The sequence below is a fragment of the Microcebus murinus genome, chromosome 2, assembly GCF_040939455.1.
Source record: "Microcebus murinus isolate Inina chromosome 2, M.murinus_Inina_mat1.0, whole genome shotgun sequence".
In the NCBI taxonomy this organism is placed as follows: Eukaryota; Metazoa; Chordata; class Mammalia; order Primates; family Cheirogaleidae; genus Microcebus; species Microcebus murinus.
In genome coordinates, this window is record NC_134105.1 from 107439757 (window position 1) to 107465468 (window position 25712).

Here is a 25712-nt window from a genome sequence, read left to right on the forward strand (position 1 = left end):
TGGGGGTATGGAGGTGATGGTTCATGTAAATGACAGTCATGATTATGATATTGCCAAAGAGTCAGTGAATACAAAGTTAGAAAGACAAAAAAGAGGACAAGCCTATGCTATCACCCAAATCTGGAGAAATCTTCAAAGAGGAGCTCAGTCACAGCAGTGGACTTTGATCTCAGCAGTGAGGAATTTCTATCTGAAAGAAATGGACAGAGAAAAGAGAGGGGTGAGGCTCCAACTATGCAACAGATCACACACTGGTCTGAGCAGCATCTTGGGTTTTTGGATCTCCTGAATAATGTCCCAGGCATGGGGGTCATCAGTGCTCTTCCACTGACCAAGAGCTTGGCATCTTTGGAAATAAATTTTTAAATTCCTCATGATTTACTTGATGAAGCACAGGGATCATAGGGAGGGAAACTTTCAACATAAAGCGAACAGTAAAATTATGAAAACAACTACCCTCTTTGGCCATTAAAAAGGTGAGTTCAGGTAAAAGCAGAATGAGGTGATGAGTGGGCCTGGAAACTCAGCTTCCTTTGCGCTCATCCTTGACCTGGGCCTTTGATGACACATTGAATAGCCAGAGATCATGAAGATCTGAAATTGATCCATTAATCTCCATCAGCGTGAGTTTCCAGCACAGAGTGCCCTAAGAGGATCTCAGATCAAGCATTCCTCTCAAATATCCCAAATATCTGGAGTGCTGGGCATTCCTTTTCTTAGCCCTGCTCCTCTGTGTAGGGAAAATGACTAGTTCAAGGCCAGGCTGTGGGAGAGCAATTCAAGATACCATATGGGCCTTGTTTTCAGAAATGAGGGGCAATGTTTTGGTCTTTTTTCCCCCAGTTGTTGCCCTTACAAACAATTCTATAACAGAATACTTTGTTAAGTGTGTCATTTCACACATAAGTGAATGCCAGGAAGTGAAAATGCAAAGTCAAAAGCTATTAGCATCTTCAACTTTGACAAGAGTACCATGTTTGTCTCTACAAAATGTTTACAATGTGAAGTCTCACAAAGAAGTGTCAAAATGCAATTTCTCATTGTTACACCTCAAAGAAGAAATGGAGTATAATGGGAAGCAGTAGGGCACAGTGATTAAAAGCATGGGCTATGGAGTCACACTGCCCAGGACTGAATTCTCTTTTCTCCAGTTTCTAACTGTAGCCATGGAGAAGTTATTTAACTTTTCTGTGTCTCAATTTCTTCATCTCTAAAATGGGCTTAAATGATAGTACTTTCCTTACAGAGTTGTTGTGAGTATGAAATAAGTTAATATATCAAAGTGTTAAGAAAAGTATCCAGCACTTAGTGAACGCTATATAGAGTTATTAAAGGTAAAATGTTTACCAAGGAAGACTTCAAATGATCATTTTAGACAGAGAAATAGAAGCTAAAGACAAAGGACAATAACTGTAGGAAGTTTCCATGAATACAATCAATTTTGTAATTTATTCAATGTGATTATGCAATTAAATTCTATTTTTCTCTAACAGAGGCTTTGGTGAAAGAAGGCCCTAAAATTGATTCTTATTTCACCTTGAGTAAAGTCTGAAACTCAGCACCACACTTTCCTCATTTTTAAAATAAGCAAAATTAGTACTTAACTCATAAGAATATTGTGAGGCTTGGATGAGTTAATGCATAAGTCATTGAGCAAAATGACTGACACATAGTAACATCTAAAGAAATGTTGGCCATGACTATTATTATCATTATTTGTGAAGATCATGTCCTGCTTAGGGAATAAAAGGTGGTCTAGGACTGTGTGGTTCATAGCAATTTTAAAGAGGCTGAGACCTTGGGAAGTGCTGTGAAGAACTAAGAGAAACCCAGCTGTGACCCTGGGTTTGAAAAATGACTTGGCATGTGGGATTTTCCAAAATACAAATGTTGAATTTGATTGAACTAAATATGTCATAATGTACTTCCTAGTATTGTGTGAGTTGAATGAGTCTTTATTAGCTCTGTTCACCCCATTCATAATTGTATTGAAATGAATCACAGCCCTTCTCTGCTTCTGCCACTGCAGACTTCAGAACCTCCTCTTATCAGGCTACTTGCACATGGGAGCCCTTGCCACTCTCACTAGAGCATTTCCCCAGCTCTTCTTTGAAACTTCTCTAGTAGCATGGATGAGGAATTCAGTTCACCTGTACTGCATGCAAGTGACGAAGGATTTGCATGAGGGTTCTTGCTTTTTATTTACTGCTCCCTGATTAAACTCATCTGCTTTTTTTTTTCTTTTAACATTTTAGGCTTATATACTTAGTAATAGTCCACTGTGCCTTCAAATTCAACTTTCTTTTTAATTAGTAACTCAGAACACTTTGTGCTTTGAGCACATTCTATATGCTCTTTTTCTAAAGGATTCTTTTGCAAATTCACTGAAACTTACCTGCATTTTCCTACCAGATGCAAAGAGATTTCTGCCATTGACTTCAGAACTTCACAAATCTTTAGGAGTCTAGACATTCTCATCAAGATAAATAACCATTTTGATGGTGATTTCACTGGTGTTGAGGCCTCTGTACCTGAGGCCTGTGGGCAAAGAGCAAGACTCCTCCTCCCCCTCTGAGTGGCACTGTGATGATGCTGCTGCAGAGAGAAGGAGAACTTGAGAGCTGCATGTTTGGGGATGTGGGTGGCATCTCTGAACTATAGTCACTGACAACACCCTCTGGCACTGTTTGGGACCTGGAGATTTGCCCTGCCACTGCTATCAGAACTTGTTGACCTGCCTAGCCCACTGCTGCCATAAGAAAAAACTACCACCTTTGCTGAGGGAGGGTTAGGTTAGCAGTACTCTCCCTTAGCTACCTGTCCCTTTTGGGTAAGCCAACCCTCACTGGAGACAATGCCTTGGCACAACTGCACCTCCCCTGCCAGAGCATTTCAGCCACAGCCCATAGCCATAGCCCATAGCCCATAGCCCTGGTAGCCATACATACAGTGGGGCTGAGCTGTCTCCATACCTCTGCTGCAGCTGGATCAGGGTGGAATCTGGGAATCTGAGTGCTTTTGTGTTCCAGAAAGACAGAGACCACTCACTATCACTGATGAGAGAGGGAAGTGCAAGTGGCTTTTGTGCTCTATAGCTGCCTAACTCTGCTAACCTCATCAAGAGGGTCCTACCCTTCCTGTTGCAGGCTCACAGTGCACCCACCCTTCTCCTGCCTGAACATTCTTCAGGACCAGGAGATCAACCCACTCTTCACTACCATATCTAGCACCTGAACTTAGGAAAGCTTGAGTGTAAGTTTACCAGACTGGTCTTGGTTTGGTTCCCTGGACTCAAGCATGCTATCCAAGGGCCCAGGGACTGGGGATTGCCTAACCTAGTTACAGCGGCTAGCACCTGCACAGTCTCCCAGGGCTCTGAAGTCCAACAACCCCAAACTGTCAGCAACACCACTGTGGGTACCTACATGCATGGACAAAAAGGCAGTGTACCTCTCCCTCTCTACAATGACCAGCAGAGTTCCTGGAAGAGGAAAACATGGGCCACAAAGCTATCAGTTTTGAGCTGAGGGAAGAGGTTCCAAATGAGAACGAACAACCAAAAGCACTCTGGCAATATGAAAAAACAGGCTGTTCCAATATTCCAAAAGGATCACACTAGCTTTCTAGCAATGGACTTCAAACCAAAGGAAATTTTGGAAATGTCATATATGGAATTCAAAATATGGATCACAAGTAAGCTCAATGGAATCCACAAGTGAGTTGAAAACCAATTCTAAGAAACCAGAAAAATAATTCAGGACATGAATGAAAAATTCACCAAAGAGACAGATCTTTTTTAAAAAAATTACAGGACTTCTTGAAATGAAGGAGTCATTTGGGGAATTTCAAAATATAGTAGAAAATTTTAACAACAAACTAAACTAAGAAGAAAAAGAATTTAGAGTTTTATAATAAGGATTTTTAATTAACCTAATAAAAAATAAAGAAAAAAGAATCAAGAAAAATGAACAAAGTCTCTGAGAAATATGGAATTATGTAAAGAGATCAAGCATAAGAATCGTAGAAATCCCTGAGGGAGAAGAAAAAAATCAAAAACCATGAAAAAACTATTTGAGGGAATAATGGAGGAAAACTTCCCTGGTCATGCTAGAGATTTATTTATTTATTTTTCATGCTAGAGATTTAGACATCCAGATACAAGAAGATCAATGAACTCTGGAAAAATTCATTCCAAATAGGATATCACACAATCACCAGACTGGCCAATGTCAAAGTGAACAGGAATAGTCTTCAAGCTGTCAGATGAAAGCATCAAGTAAATTACAAAGCAAAAGCTATCAGACTGACAGCATATTTCTCAATTAATACCTTACAAGCATGAAGGGATTAGGGTCCCATTTTACCCTTAGATAGAATAACTATCAGCTATAATTTTGTATCTTGCAAAATTAAGCTTTGTAAATGAAGGAGAAATAGTCTTTTCCAGACAAGCAAACACTAAGGGAATTTTTCACTACTAGACGTACTCTATGAGAAATGCTTAAAAGTGCTCTAAACACCAAAAAGAATGATCAATACTCACCAGTGTGAAAACATTTAAAAGTAAAAACTCACAGCTCACATAAAACAACAACATAAGGGAGAATACAAAGCAAGTGGTAACAATCAATATATTGACTGGAATTTTTATCTCATTTACCAATATTCATATTGGATGTAAACAGTCTAAATGTCTCACTTAAAAAGATATAGATTGGCAGAATGGATTAAAAAACACAACCTATACTCTAGTTTCTCTTCAAAATAAAAAAATATTTTGCATTTTACTAAAAATTTCTATGGAAAGGAACAGTTATGAGTTGGTAACCAAATTTTTTGAAGCCTTGCTCAGGCCAGTCTAAGTAAAAAGAAATAAAAAAGTAAAAACATTTAAAAAAAATCCACAACCCAAATATCTGCTGTCTCCAAGAAGCTAATTTATTCATAAAGAGTCTCATAGACTCAAGGTAAAGGAGTGGGAAAAAATTATTCCACATAAATGGAAACCAAAAATGTTCCACACAAATAGAAACCAAAAAGTCAAGGTGTTGCTATACTTTTATCAGATAAAACAAACTGTAAACCAACAACAGTAAAAAAAAAAAAAAAAGAGACAAGGATGGTTATTATATAATGATAAAATGATCAATTCAACAAGAAGATATAAAAATCCTAAAAAAATATATGCATTTAACACTGGAGCTCCCAGATTCAAATACTACTAGACTTCAGATGTAAAATAAACAGCAAAATAATAATAGTGGGAGACTTCAACACTGCACTAACAGAACCACACAGATCATTGAGGCAAAAAATCAACAAAGAAACACTGGACTTAAACAGGACTCTAGAATAAATAGACCTCACAGAAATTTACAGACCATTCTATCCTAAAACTACAGAATATACATTATTCTCATCAGCACATTTTCCAAGATATATCATATGTTAGACCACAAAACAAGTCTCGGTAAGTTAAAAAAAATCAAAATCATACTACGTATCTTCTTAGACCACAGACAAATAAAACTAGATATCAATTCCAAGAGGAATTCTCAAACCTATACAAATACATGAAAATTACAGAACCTATTGCTGCTCAATCTTTGGGTCAATGATGAAATCAACATGGAAATAAAAAAATTTTTGATTTGAATGGTAATGGTGACACAAGTTACCATAATCTCTGGAATATAGTAAAAACAGTGCTAAGAGGAATTTTCATAGCATGAAATTCCTACATCAAAAAGATAGAAAGATCACAAATTAACAACCCAATGTCACACCTCAAGGAACTATAAAAAGAAGAAGAAACCAAACTGAAAGCTAGCAAAAGGTAAGAAATAAGCATGATTAGAGCAGAATTTAACAAAATTGAAACCACAAAAACAATACAAAGGATCAATGAGATTAAAAAAATGGTTCTTTGAAAAGATAAATAAAATAGTAAACCATTAGGTAGATTAACCAAGAAAAGAAGAGAGTGGATTCAAATAAGCTCAGTCAGAAATAAAAAGGGAGACATTATAACTGATACCACAGAAATACAAAAGATCATCCAAGACTGCTATGAACAACTGTATGCATGCAAACTAGAAAATCTAGTGGAAGGTTTTGGAAACACACAACCTTCCAAACCTGAATCAGAAAGAATAGAAATCCTGAATAGACCAATAATGATTAGTGAGATTGAAACAGTAATAAAAGATACCCCAACAACAACAACAAAAAGCCCAGGACCAGATGGATTCACAGCCAAATTCTGCAAGAACTACAAGAGGAACTGGTACCTATCCTAATGAAACTGTTTCATAACATTGAGAAGGAGGGAATCCTCCCTAACTCATTCTAGAAAATCAGTATCACTTTGATACCAAAGGATGGGGAAAAAATTAAACTATATACCAATATCCTATATAAATATAGATGTCTCCACAAAATACTAGCAAACCAAATCCAACAGCACACCAAAATAATAATAATAATAATTCACTCCAATCAATGGGTTTCATCTGAGTGATTCAAGGATAGTTCAACATATGCAAATCAATAGATGTGGTCTACTACATAAACAAAATGAAAAACAAACACCGTATGATAATGTCAATAAAAGCAGAAAAGGCATTTGAAAAAATCCAGCACCCTTTCATAATAAAAACCCTTACAAGCTAGGCATAGAAGGACCATACCTGAAAATAACAAAAGGCATATATAACAAACCCACAGCCAACATCATATTGAATGGGAAAAATTTGAAAGTATTCCCTCTAAGAACTAAAAAAAGACAAGGATGCCCACTTTTATTCAACATAGTACTGAAAGTCCTAGTCAGAGGAATTGTGTAAGAGAAAGAAATAAAGGACATCCAAATCAGAAAAGAGGAAGTCAAACTATCCCTGTTTGAAGATGATATGAGCTTATATGTAGAAAACCCTAAAAACTCCTCCAAAACTCTCCTGGAATTGATAAATAAATTCATTATAGTTTCAGGCAATAAAACTAATGTACATAAATCAGTAGCATTCCTATACACTAATAATAGCCAAGCTGAGAATCAAATCAAGAATTCAATGCCATTTACAATAGCTTCAAAAAATAAAATATGTAGGAATGTACTTCAACAAGGAGGTAAAAGATCTCTACAAGGAGAACTACAAAATACCAATTAAAGAAATCGTAGATGACACAAACAAATGAGAAAACAACCCATGCTCACAGATTGGAAGAATCAATATTGTTAAAATGACCATACTACATAGATTCAATGCAATTCTCACCAAAATACCAACAATGCCATTATTCACAGAATTAGGAAAAACAATCCTAAATTTCATATAGAATCAAAATAAACCTGAATAACCAAAGCAATCCAAAGCAAAAGAACAAATGTGGAGGCATCACATTATCTGAATTTAAATTATACTGTAAGGCTATAGTAAACAAAAAACATGGTACTTGTATAAAGGTAGAGACATAGATCAATAGAATAGAATAGAGAACCCAGAAATAAAACCATATACCTATAACCAACTGATCTTCCACAAAGCAAATAAAAACTTACACTGGGGAAAGGATGCCCTATTCAATAAATGATGCTGGGAAAATGGCATAGTCACACGCAGAAGAATGAAATTGGATTCCTGTGTAGGGGACTGAAGTATATTTTCCTAGTTTAAGAATTAAAGTTAGTGAGTAATGTACGTGTTCTGCCCAGAGTGTTTGAAAGTAATGTGTTCTGGGCAGACTCCCTGTGATAAACAAAGGTGTTGCCTAGAGGCATAACAAAGGACTTGAGCTGCAAGTAGCAAGAGCAGCCCCGCCCCACAGCATTGGGGGTCTGGAGGCCACAGGATTAACACATTGTTCCTGTGATTGCTGAGTACACCCCAAAAATGTCAATGACGGGTAAGACCCTCAAGGGAGGGGCGACCTAAGCCACATACAGCTGCCAGGGTTCAGTCAAAGATCTTAGGGGGTCACGCTAAGAGAAGCTGGGGATGAGAAATGCCCCCTGTGACTTGTCTTGCCCATCCTTGCTAATCTTGGTCCGTGATCTATGCCTGGCGCCTAGAGCAACCGCCTGGAGATTCTGAGTCAGGAGATGTCTGCTTCCCTAAGGCTATTTAGGAATTTATGGCCATTGCTGCAATGCCTGGGCGGTTACGTACAAAGAACTAACTTTAATTTTTTAGAGTATAAAAATAAAACAGACCCAGTGTATTATTATTCGAGTCAACCGTTTGTATGTGTATCTGTGTTTTTCTTTGTGTTCTGCATTTGTGTTTTATGTTCTGTGTTCATCCTCCATACTGCAAACGGGCCACGACATTCCTGTCTCTCATCATTTACAAAATTAACTAAAGATGGATTAAATACTTAAATGTAAAAGCTGAAACAATAAAAATTCTAGAAGAAAATGTAGCAAAAACTCTTCTGGACATTGGCCTCAGGAAAAAATTTATGACTAAGACACCAAAAGCAAACATGGCAATGACAAAAATAAATAAATGGGACTTTATGAAACTAAAAATTTCTGCACAGCAAAGTAAATAATCAATGGAGTAAACAGACAATCTAAAGAATAGAAAAAATATTTGCAAACTGTACATCCAACAAAGAACTAATATCCACAAGCTACAAAGAAATCAAACAAATCAGCAAGAAAAAAATAACCCCATTAAAGAGTGAGCAACAAAAAAAATGAACAGATATTTTTCAATGGAAGATACACAAATGGCCAATAAAGTGCCCATGAAATAAAAGCAAGCTTCTATAAAGAGAAAAGTTTGGAATATAAGGGAATTACTTCCATTAATAAATTCACAAATTGGAAGAAAATGTTGAGAAGTCTTCCAGAAAGTGTAGTAAAAAGAAAGTTAGAAAAATAAGAAACATAATAAATAATGGGATTGATAGAAGAAGTGTAATGTCCAACAAATATGAGTGTCAGAACAAGCAAGTAGAAAAAATAAAGAAGAAACAACATCAAGGAAAACAGCATTTCAAAATACTGAAGAATATAAATTTTCAGATTGAGTGACTAGCATAGCAGAAAAGAAAATAAAAAAAGAACACACATTGAAAGGCATCATCCTATGAGATTAAACTCTAGGAATAAAAGAAAATGCTAAAATCTTCCAGATAAAAGGAGGAAAACATATCAAAATCAAAAGACTGAGATTTTAAATGAAATTAGACTTTTTAACAACTACACTAGAAGTTAGAAAACAATGAAGCAATGCATTCATATTCACTAGAGAAAATTATTTCTAAGCTAAATTAATACATCAGACTGTTCACAACATGTTTGGATATAATACACATATTTTTAGAGAAGTAGCATTTCAAGGAATGTACATCCCATGTTCTTGTTCTCAGGAAGTTATTGAAGAGGTACTCCATCAAAATGAAGGATCCAGGACATAAGGAAATTAACATAGGTGAGAAACAAGTGAATCCCAGAATGCTTGTGAAGAAAAGAGCCACCATTATAGCCCTTTGGAAGTCCTAGAGAGCAACCTTAGGATGTGATCGAAGAAGGAGGGAAAGGACCTCAGAATGGTGGTCTTAAGACAAAAAGAAATTAAATAACTAGTAGGCTATATAAATATATAAATATGACTTGAAGAGATTACCTAATATGTTTGACTATATCGATTCTCTCTATGGAGAAAATGTTTCACAGTTCTGGTGAAAAGTTTGAGGACCGATCAATTATAGATACTTGAAAACTAAACAAAGGGTTAAATCATAAAAGTTTAGCAAGAAAAAATTGCACAGGAAGAGATGTGCACTTATAATAAGCTGTATGGCTCAGTTGTGAATAATATTTGCATATCATAATAATGTATGTTCTGAAAATTGATTGAATGTTTACTGAGAGGATGACAGGAGGAGAAGTATGTGGGTGTGTTTGTGTTCAAGTGCACACAGATGGTGTTATAAATGAACTAGGAAGTCAAAAGATAATGCCTAACATTTAGGAAGAAAAAAATACCATTATATGCATATTGTACATAATATAGCAGAAACAGGGAGGTGCATAACATGAGAAACATGTAAAAGAGCTCAAAGTGGTTGCTTCCGAGAAGCAAGAATCATGACTGGATAGAGAATTAATTTTTTAAAATAATGTACTGCTTTTCATTTCACATTTTTAATTCTACATTTGTATTATTTATCCAAAAATAAAATAAAATTACAACAATTAAGGATGACTACAGGAGAAATAAAAATGTTTGGTATGTAACTTTCTAGCCAGAAAGTGAAAACAAATAAAAAATTAATCAATAAAATAAAAGACTGGCTAAGAAACAGAAATTAGGAAATCTTAATAAAAGGAAAATATAAAATATGATGACAACAACATTCAACAATTTATTTAATTACAGTAAATGTGAATGAACTAAGCTAATTAATCAAGACACAAAAGCTCTCAGACTGAGTCTGAATAATCTGATACTTCTCTATTTTAAAAATATATATTAAAATAATATGACAGAAAGGTTGAAAATGGTATTCAGGCAAATACAGACAGTAAGTTGATGGAATATTACTAATATCAGACAAAATCTTATTTAAAGTAAAGCCACTGAGATACTTATAAAGTTGATAAACAAAATAATTCAACAGAAAGATATTCCACTCATGAATTTATAATGTCCTAACAGCATAGTTTCAAAATATATTATGTAAAAACTGATAAAACTACCAGGAGAAACTGACACACTCAATCATGGTAGGAGATATTAACAGTTTTCTTGGAAACTAACAAACATATTCAATGAGTTGATGTAGCTTAAAAGGGTTATAGTAACAATTAACAAGCCTAATCTAAAACTGAAACCTTCATACAGAGAATGGTCACTCTTTGACCCCAAAAGATCCCTCAACAATGACATTATATAGATTTTTTTCAAGGATCACAATGCAATAAAATAAGACATCAACCCAAAAGAGTAGCCAAACCCTCCTACATTACCTTTCCTCATAGATCTAATCTGAATATTTCGTTTACTATATGTTAGCTATTATTCTAAGCACTTCCAAATACTTAATCTTTATGACAATTGTTCATGGTAGATAGTATTATTCTTCATTTATTTTATTCTTCATTTTATTCTTCATATTATTCTTCATTCTACATTTTATAAATAAGAAAATGGAGGCACAGAGAGATTGAGCAATTTGTCCAAAGTTATACAGCTAGTGAGTGGCAGAGTGAACACAAATAATCTGTGACCCCAGGGACCGCGACTCCAGTGTTGGGCTCTTGACTCCTGTATTAAACTTATTTTCTTAACATAATCATCTAACTAGTGTGAGTTAAATGAGCGATAAAAATGAAAATTAAAAATGTGTAGTACTACAAGTTAACAAAAGCACTAGATATCAAAACTAATGATGTACATCCAAAGGAGTTCTCAGATAAAATTTGTAGCTTTATATTAATATATTTAATGGAAAATAATAAATGAAGATTTTAATTCAAAAAGATTGAAAAAGAACAACAATAAACCCAAAGAAAGTAAAAACCAATAATAATGAAATAGAAATTAATTGAAATCTAGAAGTAAAGAAAATCAAAAAAATAAAAATGTTATTTTTAAAAAGTTTGGATCTTTGAAGAGATTACTTTATCAATAAAAACTTTAACAACCATAATCAAGAAAAATCAAAGACACAATAAACAACATCAGATAGGGAAAAAGGATATCAGGACAGATACAGATGAATGAAATACTTATAAAAGCATATCTTGGCCAATTTTATACCAATTTACTTTAAAAAGTAAATGGAATGGAAAACCAGCCTGAGCGAGACCCCGTCTCTACCATAAAAATAGAAAGAAATTAATTGGCCAACTAATATATATATATATATAAATCAGCCGGGCATGGTGGCGAATGCCTGTAGTCCCAGCTACTCGGGAGGCTGAGGCAGGAGGATCGCTTGAGCCCAGGAGTTTGAGGTTGCTGTGAGCTAGGCTGACGCCACGGCACTCACTCTAGCCTAGGCAACAAAGCGAGACTCTGTCTCAAAAAAAAAAAAAAAAAAAAGTAAATGGAATGGGAAAATTTGGAGAAAAAGATATATTACCATAATTAGACATGAAAGAAATAAAAAATTTACTAGAATAATAACCCTATAAAAAGAAAATAGTAGTAGTAAGAAAACTACTCTTGCCCCCGCTCCTCCCAAAAGAACCCAAAGACAAAAAGGACATCAGGTTCAGAGCATAGAGAGGTGTGAAATTTCTCCAGCATTTAAAGAGGTTGCTAATTGCAAACCTTTGATACCAAAAATAGATAAAGTATGGACAGATCATTACCAGCCAACCAATAATGGATAGATGAAAAAATATAAACTGAATTCAAGAGTGTATAAAAAGATCAAATAGGATTTACTTTAAAAAAATATGATGAGCCAACATCTAAAATATCTATTAATGTAATTCATCCCTAACTAATTAAAGAATAAAATGCATATAATTATATCAATGGATGCAGAAAAGGAGCTAGCTGAAAATTTAACAGATCATACATGACAAACTTGCAAACAAACCAGAAATAGAAGGGAACTTCTTTATTTTGATAAAGGACATCTGCCAAACATCTGTAGAAAGCATCTCATTTTATTTATTTATTATTTATTTATTTAATTTCAGAATATTATAGGGGTGCAAACATTTTGGTCACATGAATTGCTTTTGTACAGTTTCAGTCAAAGTTATAAGTTTGTTCATCACCCTGATGGTGTGCATTGTACCCGTTAAGTGTGAATTTACTCATCCCCTCTCCCCAACACCTGCTTGATTTATGTTGAATTTTTTTTACCATAATGTGCACATGAGTACTGATCAATTAGTTCCCATTTAATAGTCAGTACATGTGGTGATTGTTTTTTTATTCATGCGATACTTCACCTAGAAGAATGGTCTCCAGTTTATTCCAGGTTGTTACAAAAGATATTAGTTCACCGTTTTTTATGGCTGAGAAAGTACTCCATGGTATGCATATACCACATTTTATTAAGCCACTCATGTATTGATGGGCACTTGGGTTGATTCCACTTCTTTGCCACTATGAATTGTGCTGCAAGAAACATTCAAGTGCAAGTGTCTTTTTGATAAAATGACTTTTTTTCCTTTGGGGAAGTACCCAGTAGTGGAATTGCTAGATCAAATGATCTACTTTTAGCTTTTTGAGGTATCTACATACTGTTTTCCATAGAGTTTACACTAGTTTGCAGTCCAACCAAGAGTGTGTAAGTGCTCCTTTCTCTGTGCAACCACAGCAGCATCTATTGTTGTGGGACTTTTTGATAAAAGCCATTCTCACTGGAGTTAAGTAATATTAATATCTCATTGCAGTTTTGATTTGATTTCCCTGATGATTAAGAGATGCTGAACACTTTTTCATGTCTTTTGGCCATTAGTCCGTCTTCTTTTGAAAAGCTTCTTTCTATTCATATCTTTTGCCCACTTTTTAATGGGGTTGTTTGATTTTTTTCTTGCTGATTCAAGCATCACATTTAATGATGAATGAAGCATGAGAAACATTTAAATTAAAATCTGAAAAAGACAATAATGCCTTTGTAACTTCCAGTATTCAACATTATATTTCATAACCAAATGCAATGTGTCAAAAGAAATAAATAAGAGACATGAAAATCAGAACAGAAAAGACAAAACTGCCAAAATGTGCAGATGATGTAATCATCAATATGTTTTCTCCCATTTCAGAAAAAATCTCCATTCACTCTAGATTTTTTTAGTCTTTTTCACCTAAACTCATCTTATTATAGATAAACAAACAGGAAGAATTATATATTTTTAAAAACCTGTTATTTTCCTGTTCATAATCTTAGTATCAAGATTTCCTTTTCTTTCTTGAGAGTTTCAACTCCATTCTATTTCTAATTTCAAAGAGCTACATATTTAAATAGTGGCACCAGAAAAACTGTGAGGAAGGAACATTGACAAAAAAAGGCCCAAGATTAACTGATTATCTCAAGGTCTTGATAAGACCTCTGCCCAAACTTAAGCTGTCTTTTTGGGGCTCCCTAAGGGATTTCAAATGGTTCTAATGAGGTCACTTATTGGTTCTTCTCAAGTGGTAATAAACAAACTATAAATTTGTCTCCACATTGTGGAACTCTAGATTTTTACAGATTATGAGCTCAAGTATTTCCAGTTTCTCTTGGGTAAATGTTTGAGGGCTTTAAAAGAGATTACGTGGAATTGAACTGAACGCTTAGAAAGTATTCCATGCTTCTCAGTCTCTCCCAGCTTGCATGGCTTGTCAAAGACATCACAATAAACCATTTTATTCTCAAGTATTCATTTCTCAGTAGACTGGTACTTAGAAAGGGAATCTTCCCTACTTTTTGAGTCTCTAAGAGAAAGGCATAAACTGAACACAGAACTAGGAATTATGGAAGAGGCCAAGTCCCAGAGGAACCTGGTGGATTTGACATCTGATTCTTCTCCAACCTTCTGAAAGGGCCATCTTTGGCTCTTCCAGGGAAACAAAGCTGAGTCGACTGACTGACTAAATGCCGGGAGAGAGAAAGACGGGGCTGCAGGAATGACTCCAATAAAGGCCTTCCTTCTGATCTTCTTCTAGGGAAGGTTCTCAGCTTTTCCCAGGTAGTATATGGTGATGCCCAGATCCTGCAAAGCTGGCAGGACTGGCTTGCAGTACACATGTAGTGTCCCTGGTTTCTGCTATTTTCCATGTATCTAGCATGTGAGAGACGTCCAAAGAGTATTTGTTGAAGGAATCAATAAATGCATAATCACAGTGCTTAGGATATTCAAACTGAAGGAGATAGATCCTTCAGCTCTTAGGACAGAGAGACCCAGGACTGTGAGTGATTTGCCTAGTGTAGCTGCATCCTTAAATATGGTTGGGTTCCTCTCCATAATGGTGATCATGAGGCAAGAGGTCCCCTTTACCCGCCGAGCAGGGCAGGGTCGTATTCTGATGCAAATTCTCTGTTCCAATGGGAAAACCCAGATTCTCTAAGTGCTATCTGTGGGGTTGGGTTGAAGAGCCACTTTTATAATGAGATCCCCAGACATCAGAGTGTTTGGATTTTGCTATTACTGCCTTGGGGACAGTCACTGTGGTTTGGAGGAGAGGGACCCCAGAGTCCTGGGGCACAGGAGAATGGTCCTCTCTGAAAAGCTACAACCCACACTTAAAGGGACAGGGAAATGGGGAGGTGCAAGAGAGCCCTGTGCTGCTTTCTGTGTGTTTGTTACTCCCAGATCTGACCAATCAGGGAGATAAACTAACTGGAAGACCCTGGTGGGTTCTATATTTTCCTTCTAGTTCTCCCGTTTAGAAGATTCTCCATGTACTGAGTCTGTTACAGCACTACAGGAGTCCTGGAACTCATGGTTTTGAGCTTCACTCTCCTGAATCCTGAATGAGCCCAGTCTTGCCCAGTGAGATGTAAGTCACAATCCAGGACTTGATGAAGCAGGGATTCTTGTTCGGTGCCTAAATATGACCTCATTGCTCTTCTCTTATGGGATGCCACTTTCTCTGTTCCTTTTATCTCCTGGGAATGTTAATCAAGTAGAAAAAATGTCCCACAAAACTTAGGAATCAAAAAGTATAAATACTGGAAAAAAAAAAAGTCACCCAGAAAGGATTATCTGGGCACTAGCCTCAGAGAATCTCAGGCAGAGCTTTCAAAGGCTAAATGCCTTCCATGGACATACTCTCATGGAATCCTCATATCAGCCCTCTGAGGTAGAAATGGGCTCTGTCTTCATGTTACAGGTGAGGGAATGGAGGCTTAAAAAGATGAGAAATGTTTCCAAGGTCATACATGAGTTAAGTAGAGCTAGGGTTTGATCACAGAGGTATTTGGTTTCAGACCACTGTCACCCACTTCCCCACACATTTCAGAGTTGGAAGGGAAGTGTGTGTGGAAAGTGAAGACTGGACTACTGGGCTTTCCAATCAATAAGGATTGGAGAAATGAATGACAACAATCATCTGTGAACATGCAAAAAAGAGAGAGAGAAAGAAAATGTGTGTGTGTGTTTGAGTGGCCCTAACATACAAGTAGAACCCTGAGTTATGGGAGGGGGATGAGGAGGACAGAGGAAGGGAGGGAAGAAGACATTTAATGTATTGTCTGCCTGTTATATATCAAGAACTGCAGTTGGCAATTTACATACAGTAATTCATATATTCTCCATAGCAACACAATAGAGTAGATGTTGTTATTATCACTATTTTTACAGATGAGCAAATGGAGACAAATGAAATGAGCATCAAAAGTCAGGCATCCATCCATTTACTCTGGGGTTAAAGCCAGAGATTTCTATAAACTTAAATATTTTGTTGTTTTTATCACTGTTGTCTTATAGTTACTAGTATTTCAAACCCATGAAAATCTTTTAGACCCTTTATTGTGCTTAACTAGAGACTAGAAAATATGAGCAGAAACTACTCTCCACATAGAATGAGGGAGACTCAGGTATTAAAACAAGTGATATCTGGAGGCTAAAGAAGGAGCAGGACTGAAAAGGGGGGAGTTGGCCCTGGACTGTGGAATGTTCTAGGTCCACACCTTGAACTAAAGAGAAAAGATCAGTGTCGCCTCTCACTAGATTATTCCATTTTGAATTTGAGCTTTGAGAGGAGGCAATGTTTTTCTACCCTGACTTACCAAATGGAAGCACTTCTGAACAGAGTTGGAGCTGGCCTCTTGCCTCCCAGGAACGGGCCGCACATAGCAATCTGTCCCTGGCTGGAACTAATTCGCTCCTTAGGCAAGTCCTTTTGCACTGGCCTCTGACACATGATGGACTGTTGCTGGCCTAAAACAGGTGGGTGTGAGCAAAGTTTCAGCACCATGCACAGTCATTCTAGCGCCTTCTCTTTAAGTCCATACCTACTTCTAACCAAGCTAGTTAGGGATTTCCAGTACATATGATCCTCAACTTAGGATGGTTCAACTCATAATTTTTTGACTTTATGATAGTTCAAAAGCCATATGCGTTCAGTAGACACTGTACTTCACGTACCCATATGACCAGTCTCTTTTTTATTCTCAGTATAATCTTTATTAAATTACATGAGATATTCAACAGGCTTTGTGTTAGATGATTTTGCCTAACTGTAGGCTAATTTAAGTGTTCTAAGCACATTTAAGGCAGGCTCGACTAAGCTATGATGTTCCATAGGTTAGGTGTACTAAATGTATTTTCAATTTAGGATACTTCAACTTACAGGATGTGGCCTCATCCTAAGTGGAGGAGCATATGTACTGCCTTTATAATATTTACTCCCCCACGACATACACACTGCATCTGCCCCCCAAGTCCCAGGGCCAAGGTAAGAACCTTGAGAAGTCTTTGAGCACTTGGCCAGTGTCTGAACGTTGAGAGCTTCTGAAACCCAGAGCTACATCCTCTTTTGAGTCACTGCACATGGCTGATGATGACCCTGGACCAGGCTACTGTTCTCCGCCCAGTTGCTCAACCTTCCCACTTCATCTTTTTCAGACCCAGATTCTCCTCAATGCCACAACTGAATTTCACAGCTGTGACTGAGTTTATCTTTGAAGGTTTCTCCATTTTTGGTTGGCATCACAGACTCATCCTCTTTGTGGTCTTTTTGGTCTTGTACCTGTTGACCCTTGCCAGCAATGCTATCATCTTGACAATTATCCACCTTAATCGTCACCTTCACACCCCCATGTATTTCTTCCTGAGTGTGCTGTCCATTTCTGAGACCTGTTACACTGTGGCCATCATTCCCCGCATGCTGTCTTGTCTCCTCAGCCCCCAACAAGCTATCTCCATTCAAGACTGTGCCACTCAGCTCTTCTTCTACCTCACTTTTGGTGTCAACAACTGCTTTCTGCTCACAGCCATGGGATATGACCGCTATGTGGCCATCTGCAACCCCTTGCGGTATTCGGTCATCATGGGCAAAAAGTCTTGTATATACTTGGCAAGTGGATCCTGGAGCATTGGCCTGAGCACAGCCATCATCCAGGTGTCTTCTGTGTTCAGCCTGCCCTTCTGTGATGCCAGCATCATCTCCCACTTCTTCTGTGATATCCGGCCCCTAATGAAGCTCGCCTGTGCTGACACTACTGTCAAGGAATTTATCACTTTGCTCATCAGTCTCTGTGTCCTTGTTCTGCCCATGGTCTTGATCTTTATTTCCTATGTCCTGATTGTCACCAACATCCTCAAGATTGCATCGGCTGAGGGCCGGAAAAAGGCCTTCGCCACTTGTGCCTCCCACCTCACAGTGGTCATTGTCCACTATGGCTGTACCTCCTTCATCTACCTAAAACCCAAGTCCCAAAATTCCCTGCAGGACAGACTTATCTCTGTGACATACACTGTCATCACCCCCTTGCTGAATCCCGTTGTGTACAGCCTGAGGAACAAAGAGGTCAAGAGTGCCTTGCTCAGAGCTTTGGGCAGAAAGCCCCTCTCTTAGGTGCTGGTAAGTTCAATAACAATAACATGAAAAAAAGCTTGGTGAGGTGTCACTGTAAGGGAGCCAGTCACATAAGAGAGGGTCTGAGGGCACCAGAAGCCTGGTCTGGGAAACATCTGGGAATGATAGGGATAGAGTGAAACAAAGAAAAAAATATTAATGAAAAAAAGAGATGGATGGATTTGCCAAGCCAGATCAATGAGTTTAACAAACTTGATGAAAAGCAAATAAGACAAAGCATATCCATACACTGTACCATAATGTTAGACATTATTCCTGTTATTTGTGGCCTAAGATATATAAACCAGCAGGGAGGCTGGGAAGAATAATAGCATCATATCACAGGAATTTATGTACGTTGAATCTGGCCTCAGCATGAAAATCTGGGGACTAAGATCACGGGTTCTCCATTGTTTATACATGACACTTCCAGTGCTACATTTCACACTAGAGTTAACGGCAACAAAAAACTCACTTCATTAATTATTTACCGTGCCTATACTACATGTACGAACCCTAGACAGCTATGTCAGACACAGGCTCTGATAGCCAGTTTACCAGATGTTTGAGAAGTTTCAATTTTGAGCAGCTTAAGCAAAATGCATAAAAATGACTTTCATACCTTGTCCCCTCTCCCCAGACACCTTGGGCAGTATAATGGGCTCTGTTGTGACTCTGCTCAGATCCCCTTTGCCGGGCAGGTGTGCCCATGCCCAGTTGATGTGGATGTTGAAATGCTAACTGTTTATAGCTGCCCTCTTCTATGAAGAATTGCCATTGGCTGAAAAGGGGAGAAGCCCACACGTACCCCATCCTCACAAGGGACACACCACAAGGAATGCCTGAATGACACAGAAGGTACAACGACAGCCCACCTTGCTTCAAGATGGGAGCAACTCTAGGGTACAATTCTAGATCCCTCCATTAGATCAGGCTGAAGTTAACCTTGAGCTGAGTCCACATTCTTGCTCAGCTATTCCCTTGACCCATCCTGCTTCTCTCATTCCCTTTCCTCTGGGAGTACTCCCTAATCAATCACTGCACCCAGAACCTTGTTTAAGGCTCAGCTTCTAGAGAGCTCAACCTCATTTGTAGAGTGGGTTTCCTGTTTTCAGGAGGTCCTGACTTTGTAAATGGGCTTCTCCTATAGTCCCTGATCCCATGTTCCAGTAAAAGGAAACTATTCCCTTAGTCGTCTAAGTATTACTTCCTGCATACACCTACCATACGTTAATAAATCATTCAGCACCTATCTGCATTTCTCCCCCATTGCCACCCATTCCCATATGCTCAACGCCTTCCCTTTTATCTGCTGGCCTTCCAAATACATCTCAGGCACCATTCCCTCTTCTCTCCTGGTTGCCTCAGTTGCTGCAAGGAGCCCAGGATTCCTGTGTGCACCACTCCCCATATGCAGTCTGAATAAATATTGAAAAAAGCATGTGCAACTATTTTTGAATGTATCATAATTCATTTGAAACCACCAATTTCTAAGTCATAGTTGCCTTTTTTTTAAATTTATGTTTTCTATCACATGTACAAATAATACAACTATTGTTATCCAACTATTATCAAGTTGTAGATCCATGAAATATTCCAAAATAAAAAAGGAGTTTTCACACACAGAGAAGTTGGATAGCCCAGCTCTAGGTGACAAGAATAAGGTGGAAGACCATGTGGGAGCAGACATGACTTCAGGAATCTCAGTTAAATCTCCTGTGAGCTCTATCCAAGGTTCTGAAAGACTACCATTAACAATTTCAAAGCCTTGATAGGAGCTCTAGACCTGGGATCCTAAACTGAATTGAATGTTGTGAACGAACTATATAATAAGAACTACTGAAATCTACCCCTCAAGTAAAGCAGTTTGCAAGACCAAGGGAGTTTACAGAAGGTTCTTCTGGCTGTTTTTCCAGCTTTGTTTCTATAGTCACCCCACATGTGTTCATTTCTTTCTCACACCAAATCCCAATTTGTTTACTGTTGGTGGCAGGGTGGGCTTCTCGTACATCTCTCATCTACGCAATGAGATACTGCTACTGACTTCACGAGGTCATTTGGAGGATTAAGAAGAAAGACAAAAATCTGTGAAATGTTCAATAAATATTAGTCACTACTGAAACTGAACACCTCTCCTTTTTGCCAGGTACCACATTTTTACACCATCAACCCAGTTTCCCATTTTACAATCTTCCTAATTTGTCTCAAAGCAATGATATCATAAAGCATTGAGCTCTATTGCCTGGCTCTCCTGCTTTCCTGGTGAGATCCCATAGCCACCAGTGATATCTAATGAAGGACTGCCAATATAGAGATCATTTTTCTTTAATTCATCTGTTACAATAGGAAACTATGTACATTTGTAAATATCCAGAAAGTTGACATGAGTGAACTTTATAAGAGTAGTAACAATTGGTTCTTTCCTCTCCTTTGATCCACACATCGATTCAGTTATATGCCCTATTGATTTACCTCAACTGTCTCTCACATCCATCCCTTCTCTCTGGGACCATTGCCACACCTCTAAATCAAGCCCAATTATCTCTGTTCTACCAGTATCCTAGCTGGTTTTCCTGCTTCTTTTTACCAAGCTCAAGTTCATCCTCACACTGCTGCCAGATCAATATACCAAGTCCCAGTGCTGAGTATGCCTTTTTCCAACAGGGATGCAAAGTCACCAGATAGACAGTAAGAGGACATAGGTGGCTGGTGGTGACAAAGTTCACGTCCTTAAGAGGCCAGTTGCTAAGGAACTTTGAAGTCTAGAAACAGGAGAGATAAGTAAGAATCACTTGTGAGGTCCTTAAAAGTGATAAATTCAAATCCTCCAAAACCTTCTGTAACCTGGTCTCTACCTACACAATGTAATTTTCTGTAACCAACCTGCATCTGATCAAGGACTGTCTCTTCCCTGTCTCACTTACACTTACATTTCAGTTTAATATTATTGTCTATCACCTGAAAATAAGCTGTGAGCTCCTAAGAAGTTTGTGCAGCATCTCGTCCACGTCTGCATTTCCAGCAACTAGCCCAGGGCCTGACATACGCTATGTGCTTAAAGAAGGAATGGGCACACATAAACACCACATGCTAGACTGAGAAATTGTTAAAGAAGCAATAAACTAACTCAAGGAAAGTCCTCAACAGGAGGTAAATTTAAAGTTGGGTCTTGATAGACTAGTAAAATGTTGCCAAATGGAGAAGGGAAGGAAATTTCTTGGTCAAGAGAACAGAGTATTCTAAAGTTCATCTCTGTTTTCTAGTCCCCAAGAGAAGATCTTTGGGTCGTAAGTCTGTGTGCTTCCAATCCTGAATGCTACAGGGTGAAGATGGGCAGCATGAACTGCCCTCTGCAGAACCATGGCCACATTCGAATACTTTTATTTTAAAATGAAAACCAGATTCTTATACTGAGTAGAGTTCCTGCCTGTAAGTAAAAGGGCCTGAACTTCCTGGGATCCAAGATGGTGTAGCTCTAGCTTGAGCTGCCTAGATTTGTCACTGTGGATTTCCAAAGCACGTCTGTTTAAAAAAACAAAAACAAACAAATAAAACACATACACACACATAGAATGTGCTTATTCAAACAAGTAAAACTCAACTAAATAAACAGCTTCCTCAAATGCTATTCCTACTTGAAGTAAAAACTTACCCCAGGCTCCCAAAGCACTAACCCTGCAATTGAGTAAATGAGCCCCATACCTAATGAGGCCCCCAGGTACCTGCTGTCTGCATCCTCCCAGCCCCACGGTGGCTTTAAGAATGTCTTCAGGGAGTGACTTCTAGAAGCCCAACTGGCTGATCCTTGCAGAGCATCTCTCTGGCTTCTAAGGCTTTTTCAAATAGAGGGGCTGTCAAGAATTCTTGTGGCTCTCAAGCCTGACCACGTTTCTGCTGGAGTCTGTTCATACCCTGCCTGCTGTGCCTCAACTCCTCCTAGGTCCTCTTGGTCACCTTGCTCTTCCCTCCACCTGCACACTGTGGCCAAGGGAGCCCTAGATTTCAATCTTTACTCCTTGGCTTCCTCCAGCCCAGCTCTCCGGCTGTGCCTCAGTGGTAGGCAGAGTCATGTAAGTGCTCTTTAGAAAAGGGAATGGAATGAGGCTCATTACCCATGGGCTGACTGATTTATTGTAGTATAACAGCTCCTATCACAATTGGGGAGGTCTTCATAAGAATGTGTCTTCTCTTTCTTCCCTCGATTTCCTCTGAAGAATTATAGGCTTCCAAAGGTGGGGGATGCTAACCAGGTCATAATAGACATTCTTCTACCTCAAGACAGACAGGCTTCAGCCAGATCAGATGACATTCTAGCCCAGTGTTTCTCAGTAGGGACCTTATTGGTATTCAAAATAGGAAAATTCTTCCTTGCGTAGGACCATCACATGCATTGCATTTAGCATCACTAATTGCCAAGAGTATCTGTGCCTGTCATTACAAAAATCCAAGGCTCTGCCAAGCATTTGCAATTTCACCATAAAGGTGCCGTATCACCCCCATAGTGGGCTACTGCCTAGATTTTGCTTAGAGACCTCACAGAAAATAAGCTTTTATCTGCATATGTTAGTGTCAAATGATTTTCTCTATTGGGAAATATTCTCTGTTGCATCTTTATTCTTTTTTTTTAGCACACTTAGTGTTAATGATTAACAGCTGGTCATCAACGTCTTTTAAATAGAGTTTTATAAACTTGAAGAAAGTCTTCATACTTACTAACTTTCATCATTGATATGATTTACTTTATGTAAAAAGTATCTTTTTGAATATGCATAAGCAAATCAGAATATAATTTAAATACCCTACAGGAGCTTACTGTTTAAAGAGACAAAAATGTGAAATATTACATAAATTGAACTGATCCCCATCCTTCAACGAAATGATATATCTTTAGTGTAACTCTTTTATATTCAGGGTTGGCTTTTGCTTTAGGTGAGGGACACTTAAATTTCCTGCATCTTTCCTGATAGTATTGTTTCCCTCTGCACAGTAGGTATATGCCTACTCACAAAGTTGTGTTGGCTGTAAATTTGCCTTCTAGGTTAGGGAAGGTAAAGATGTAGCATAGTTTACAACCTATGTGAATCAGTGTTGTGAACTGTCAGCAGACTTCCATCATTTAGACAGCAGTGGGGAGAGGTTGGTGGTTGGTTAAGATTTGCCTTTTTCTTCTTGAAAACAAGATGAGCCTTTTTGCTTTGCTTCTCCTTCCTAAAGGATGTGCAAGGGGGATGATTCATGGTCTTAAAAGAAAAGAAGTCTCCAGTTAATCCCTAAACAAATTGTTCTCGTGCACCCAATTCATGCATAATCCTGAACTAGGGAGATATGAAAAGATATAAAAATTATTATAAAGTTGCTGAGTATTTGTGTGAGGAGAGGCAGCAATGATGGGGGTATAAAGTAATTCAAATAGACATGAGAACATCAGAGTATAATATGATTTTATGGGGGGATGAAAGCTTACATTGGTCTCTGAAGAATGGGGAAGAAATAAAAAAGAGAAGAGGAGGAAGGCCATTCCAGATGTCAGGGAGGAAGAGCAGGAGTGGAGTAGGAACATGCATGGTTTATATAGTGAGAAAGAAAAAGACTATGTGACTCTAGGATGCACAGGGAATTGTAACAGATGGCCACAGAGTAAACATATTTTAAGTAAAGATAAGTAAGCCCAAGGATTAACTTGAATCCACTAGGAAATGTATCTCTAGATTTATAACTGAGAATTATTGAATGCCAATCAATTTCAGAAATGTGTTTAAGCTGCTCTGCTGAAATTATGTAACTTTTATTCTTCTACACTTCAGATTTGGTGACCACTCAGTGATGAGAGAGAACTACACTCTCATCATTGAGTTTATTTTACAAGGTTTCTCCAGCTTCCACGAGCACCAGATCACCCTTTTTGGGGTGTTCCTTGCACTATATATCTTAACCCTAGCAGGCAATGTAATCATTGTAACCATCATCCGAATTGATCGCCATCTTCACACGCCCATGTACTTCTTCCTGAGCATGCTGTCCACTTCAGAGACTGTGTATACACTGGTCATTCTCCCAAGGATGCTCTCCAGCCTTGTAGGCATGAACCAGTCTGTGTCAATGGCAGGTTGTGCCACACAGATGTTCTTTTTTGTTACCTTTGGCATCACCAACTGCTTCCTGCTCACAGCAATGGGGTATGACCGCTATGTGGCTATCTGCAACCCCCTGAGATACACAGTTATTATGAACAAGAGGGTGTGTGTCCAGCTGGTTTTGGGCGCCTGCAGCATTGGCCTGATTGTAGCAATAACACAGGTGACGTCAGTGTTCAGGTTACCTTTCTGTGCCACAAAGGTGGCCCACTTCTTCTGTGACATCCGACCTGTGATGAAGCTGTCCTGCGTTGACACCACTGCCAATGAGATCCTGACTTTGGTCATCAGTGTGCTGGTGCTTGTTGTACCTATGGGTCTGGTTTTCATCTCTTATGTTCTCATTATCTCTACAATTCTCAAGATTGCTTCAGCTGAGGGCAGGAAGAAGGCTTTTGCCACCTGTGCCTCCCACCTCACTGTGGTCATTGTCCACTATGGCTGTGCCTCCATCGCCTACCTCAAGCCCAAGTCAGAGAACACCAGGGATCAGGACCAGCTGATCTCTGTGACCTACACTGTCATCACCCCCCTTCTGAACCCTGTGGTGTACACCCTGAGGAACAAAGAGGTCAAGGATGCTCTGTTCAGGGCTATTGGTGGGAAGCTTTCTTGACAACTTGGGATGATTTCTCCTGAGGTTCTAATCATCCACTCTAGGCAGGAATACGAGGAGTAAACTCACAAACCCTTGGCCTCTAGAGACCAGCTCCTTAAATAGGAGGCAAAAAGAGAATAATAGCTTCATACAACTGGAAATCTGAAGCTTTAAATTAAAGCCCCTGGATGAAGTGTTGGCCCCCTTTTTGTGGATAAATAGACAAACAATGATATGAGATGCCCAAAGAAAAGGTCAGGAAGTAGCATGGACCAAGAATTTCTTATTGACCTTTTGGTTTCCTTGTGAATCTCCACTCAATGAAGGCAGTAAAAAGCCTATTTGAGAAAACAAAATCCAGAGTACATTTGAATTTTTTTTTCCTATAATCCCTTCCCACTACAGAGCTTGAGGGCTTCTAAAACTAGAATCCTTTCTGGAATCTTTATTATACATGCCATATCAAGAAATAAGTCACAGTGTAGACAGTGAGGGTGG

General features: G+C 38.3%; 2 protein-coding genes and 1 non-coding gene across 3 annotated transcripts; all 3 read left to right on the plus strand.

The window, feature by feature from the left end:
• Positions 1–59: 59 nt before the first annotated feature.
• On the plus strand, positions 60–25479 carry LOC105864462 (olfactory receptor 10J1). The gene is made up of 2 exons (XM_012752348.2): positions 60–220; positions 24287–25479. The coding sequence occupies exon 2, from the start codon at positions 24306–24308 to the stop codon at positions 25230–25232; it is 927 nt and encodes a 308-aa protein (XP_012607802.2). The 5' UTR covers positions 60–220; positions 24287–24305; the 3' UTR covers positions 25233–25479.
• LOC142869683 (U5 spliceosomal RNA) lies at positions 4744–4860 on the plus strand. The gene has a single exon (XR_012918257.1). It is a non-coding gene; the product is annotated as a U5 spliceosomal RNA (small nuclear RNA).
• Positions 17547–18482, plus strand: LOC105864470 (olfactory receptor 10J4). The gene has a single exon (XM_012752354.3). It carries the CDS (start codon positions 17547–17549, stop codon positions 18480–18482), a length of 936 nt encoding a protein of 311 aa, XP_012607808.3.
• Positions 25480–25712: the final 233 nt, after the last annotated feature.

What these genes read in the sequence shown, in the direction of transcription:
- LOC105864470 (XM_012752354.3), top strand. Translation starts at nt 17,547, where the DNA reads ATGCCACAACTGAATTTCACAGCTGTGACTGAGTTTATCTTTGAAGGT.
- LOC105864462 (XM_012752348.2), top strand. Translation starts at nt 24,306, where the DNA reads ATGAGAGAGAACTACACTCTCATCATTGAGTTTATTTTACAAGGTTTC.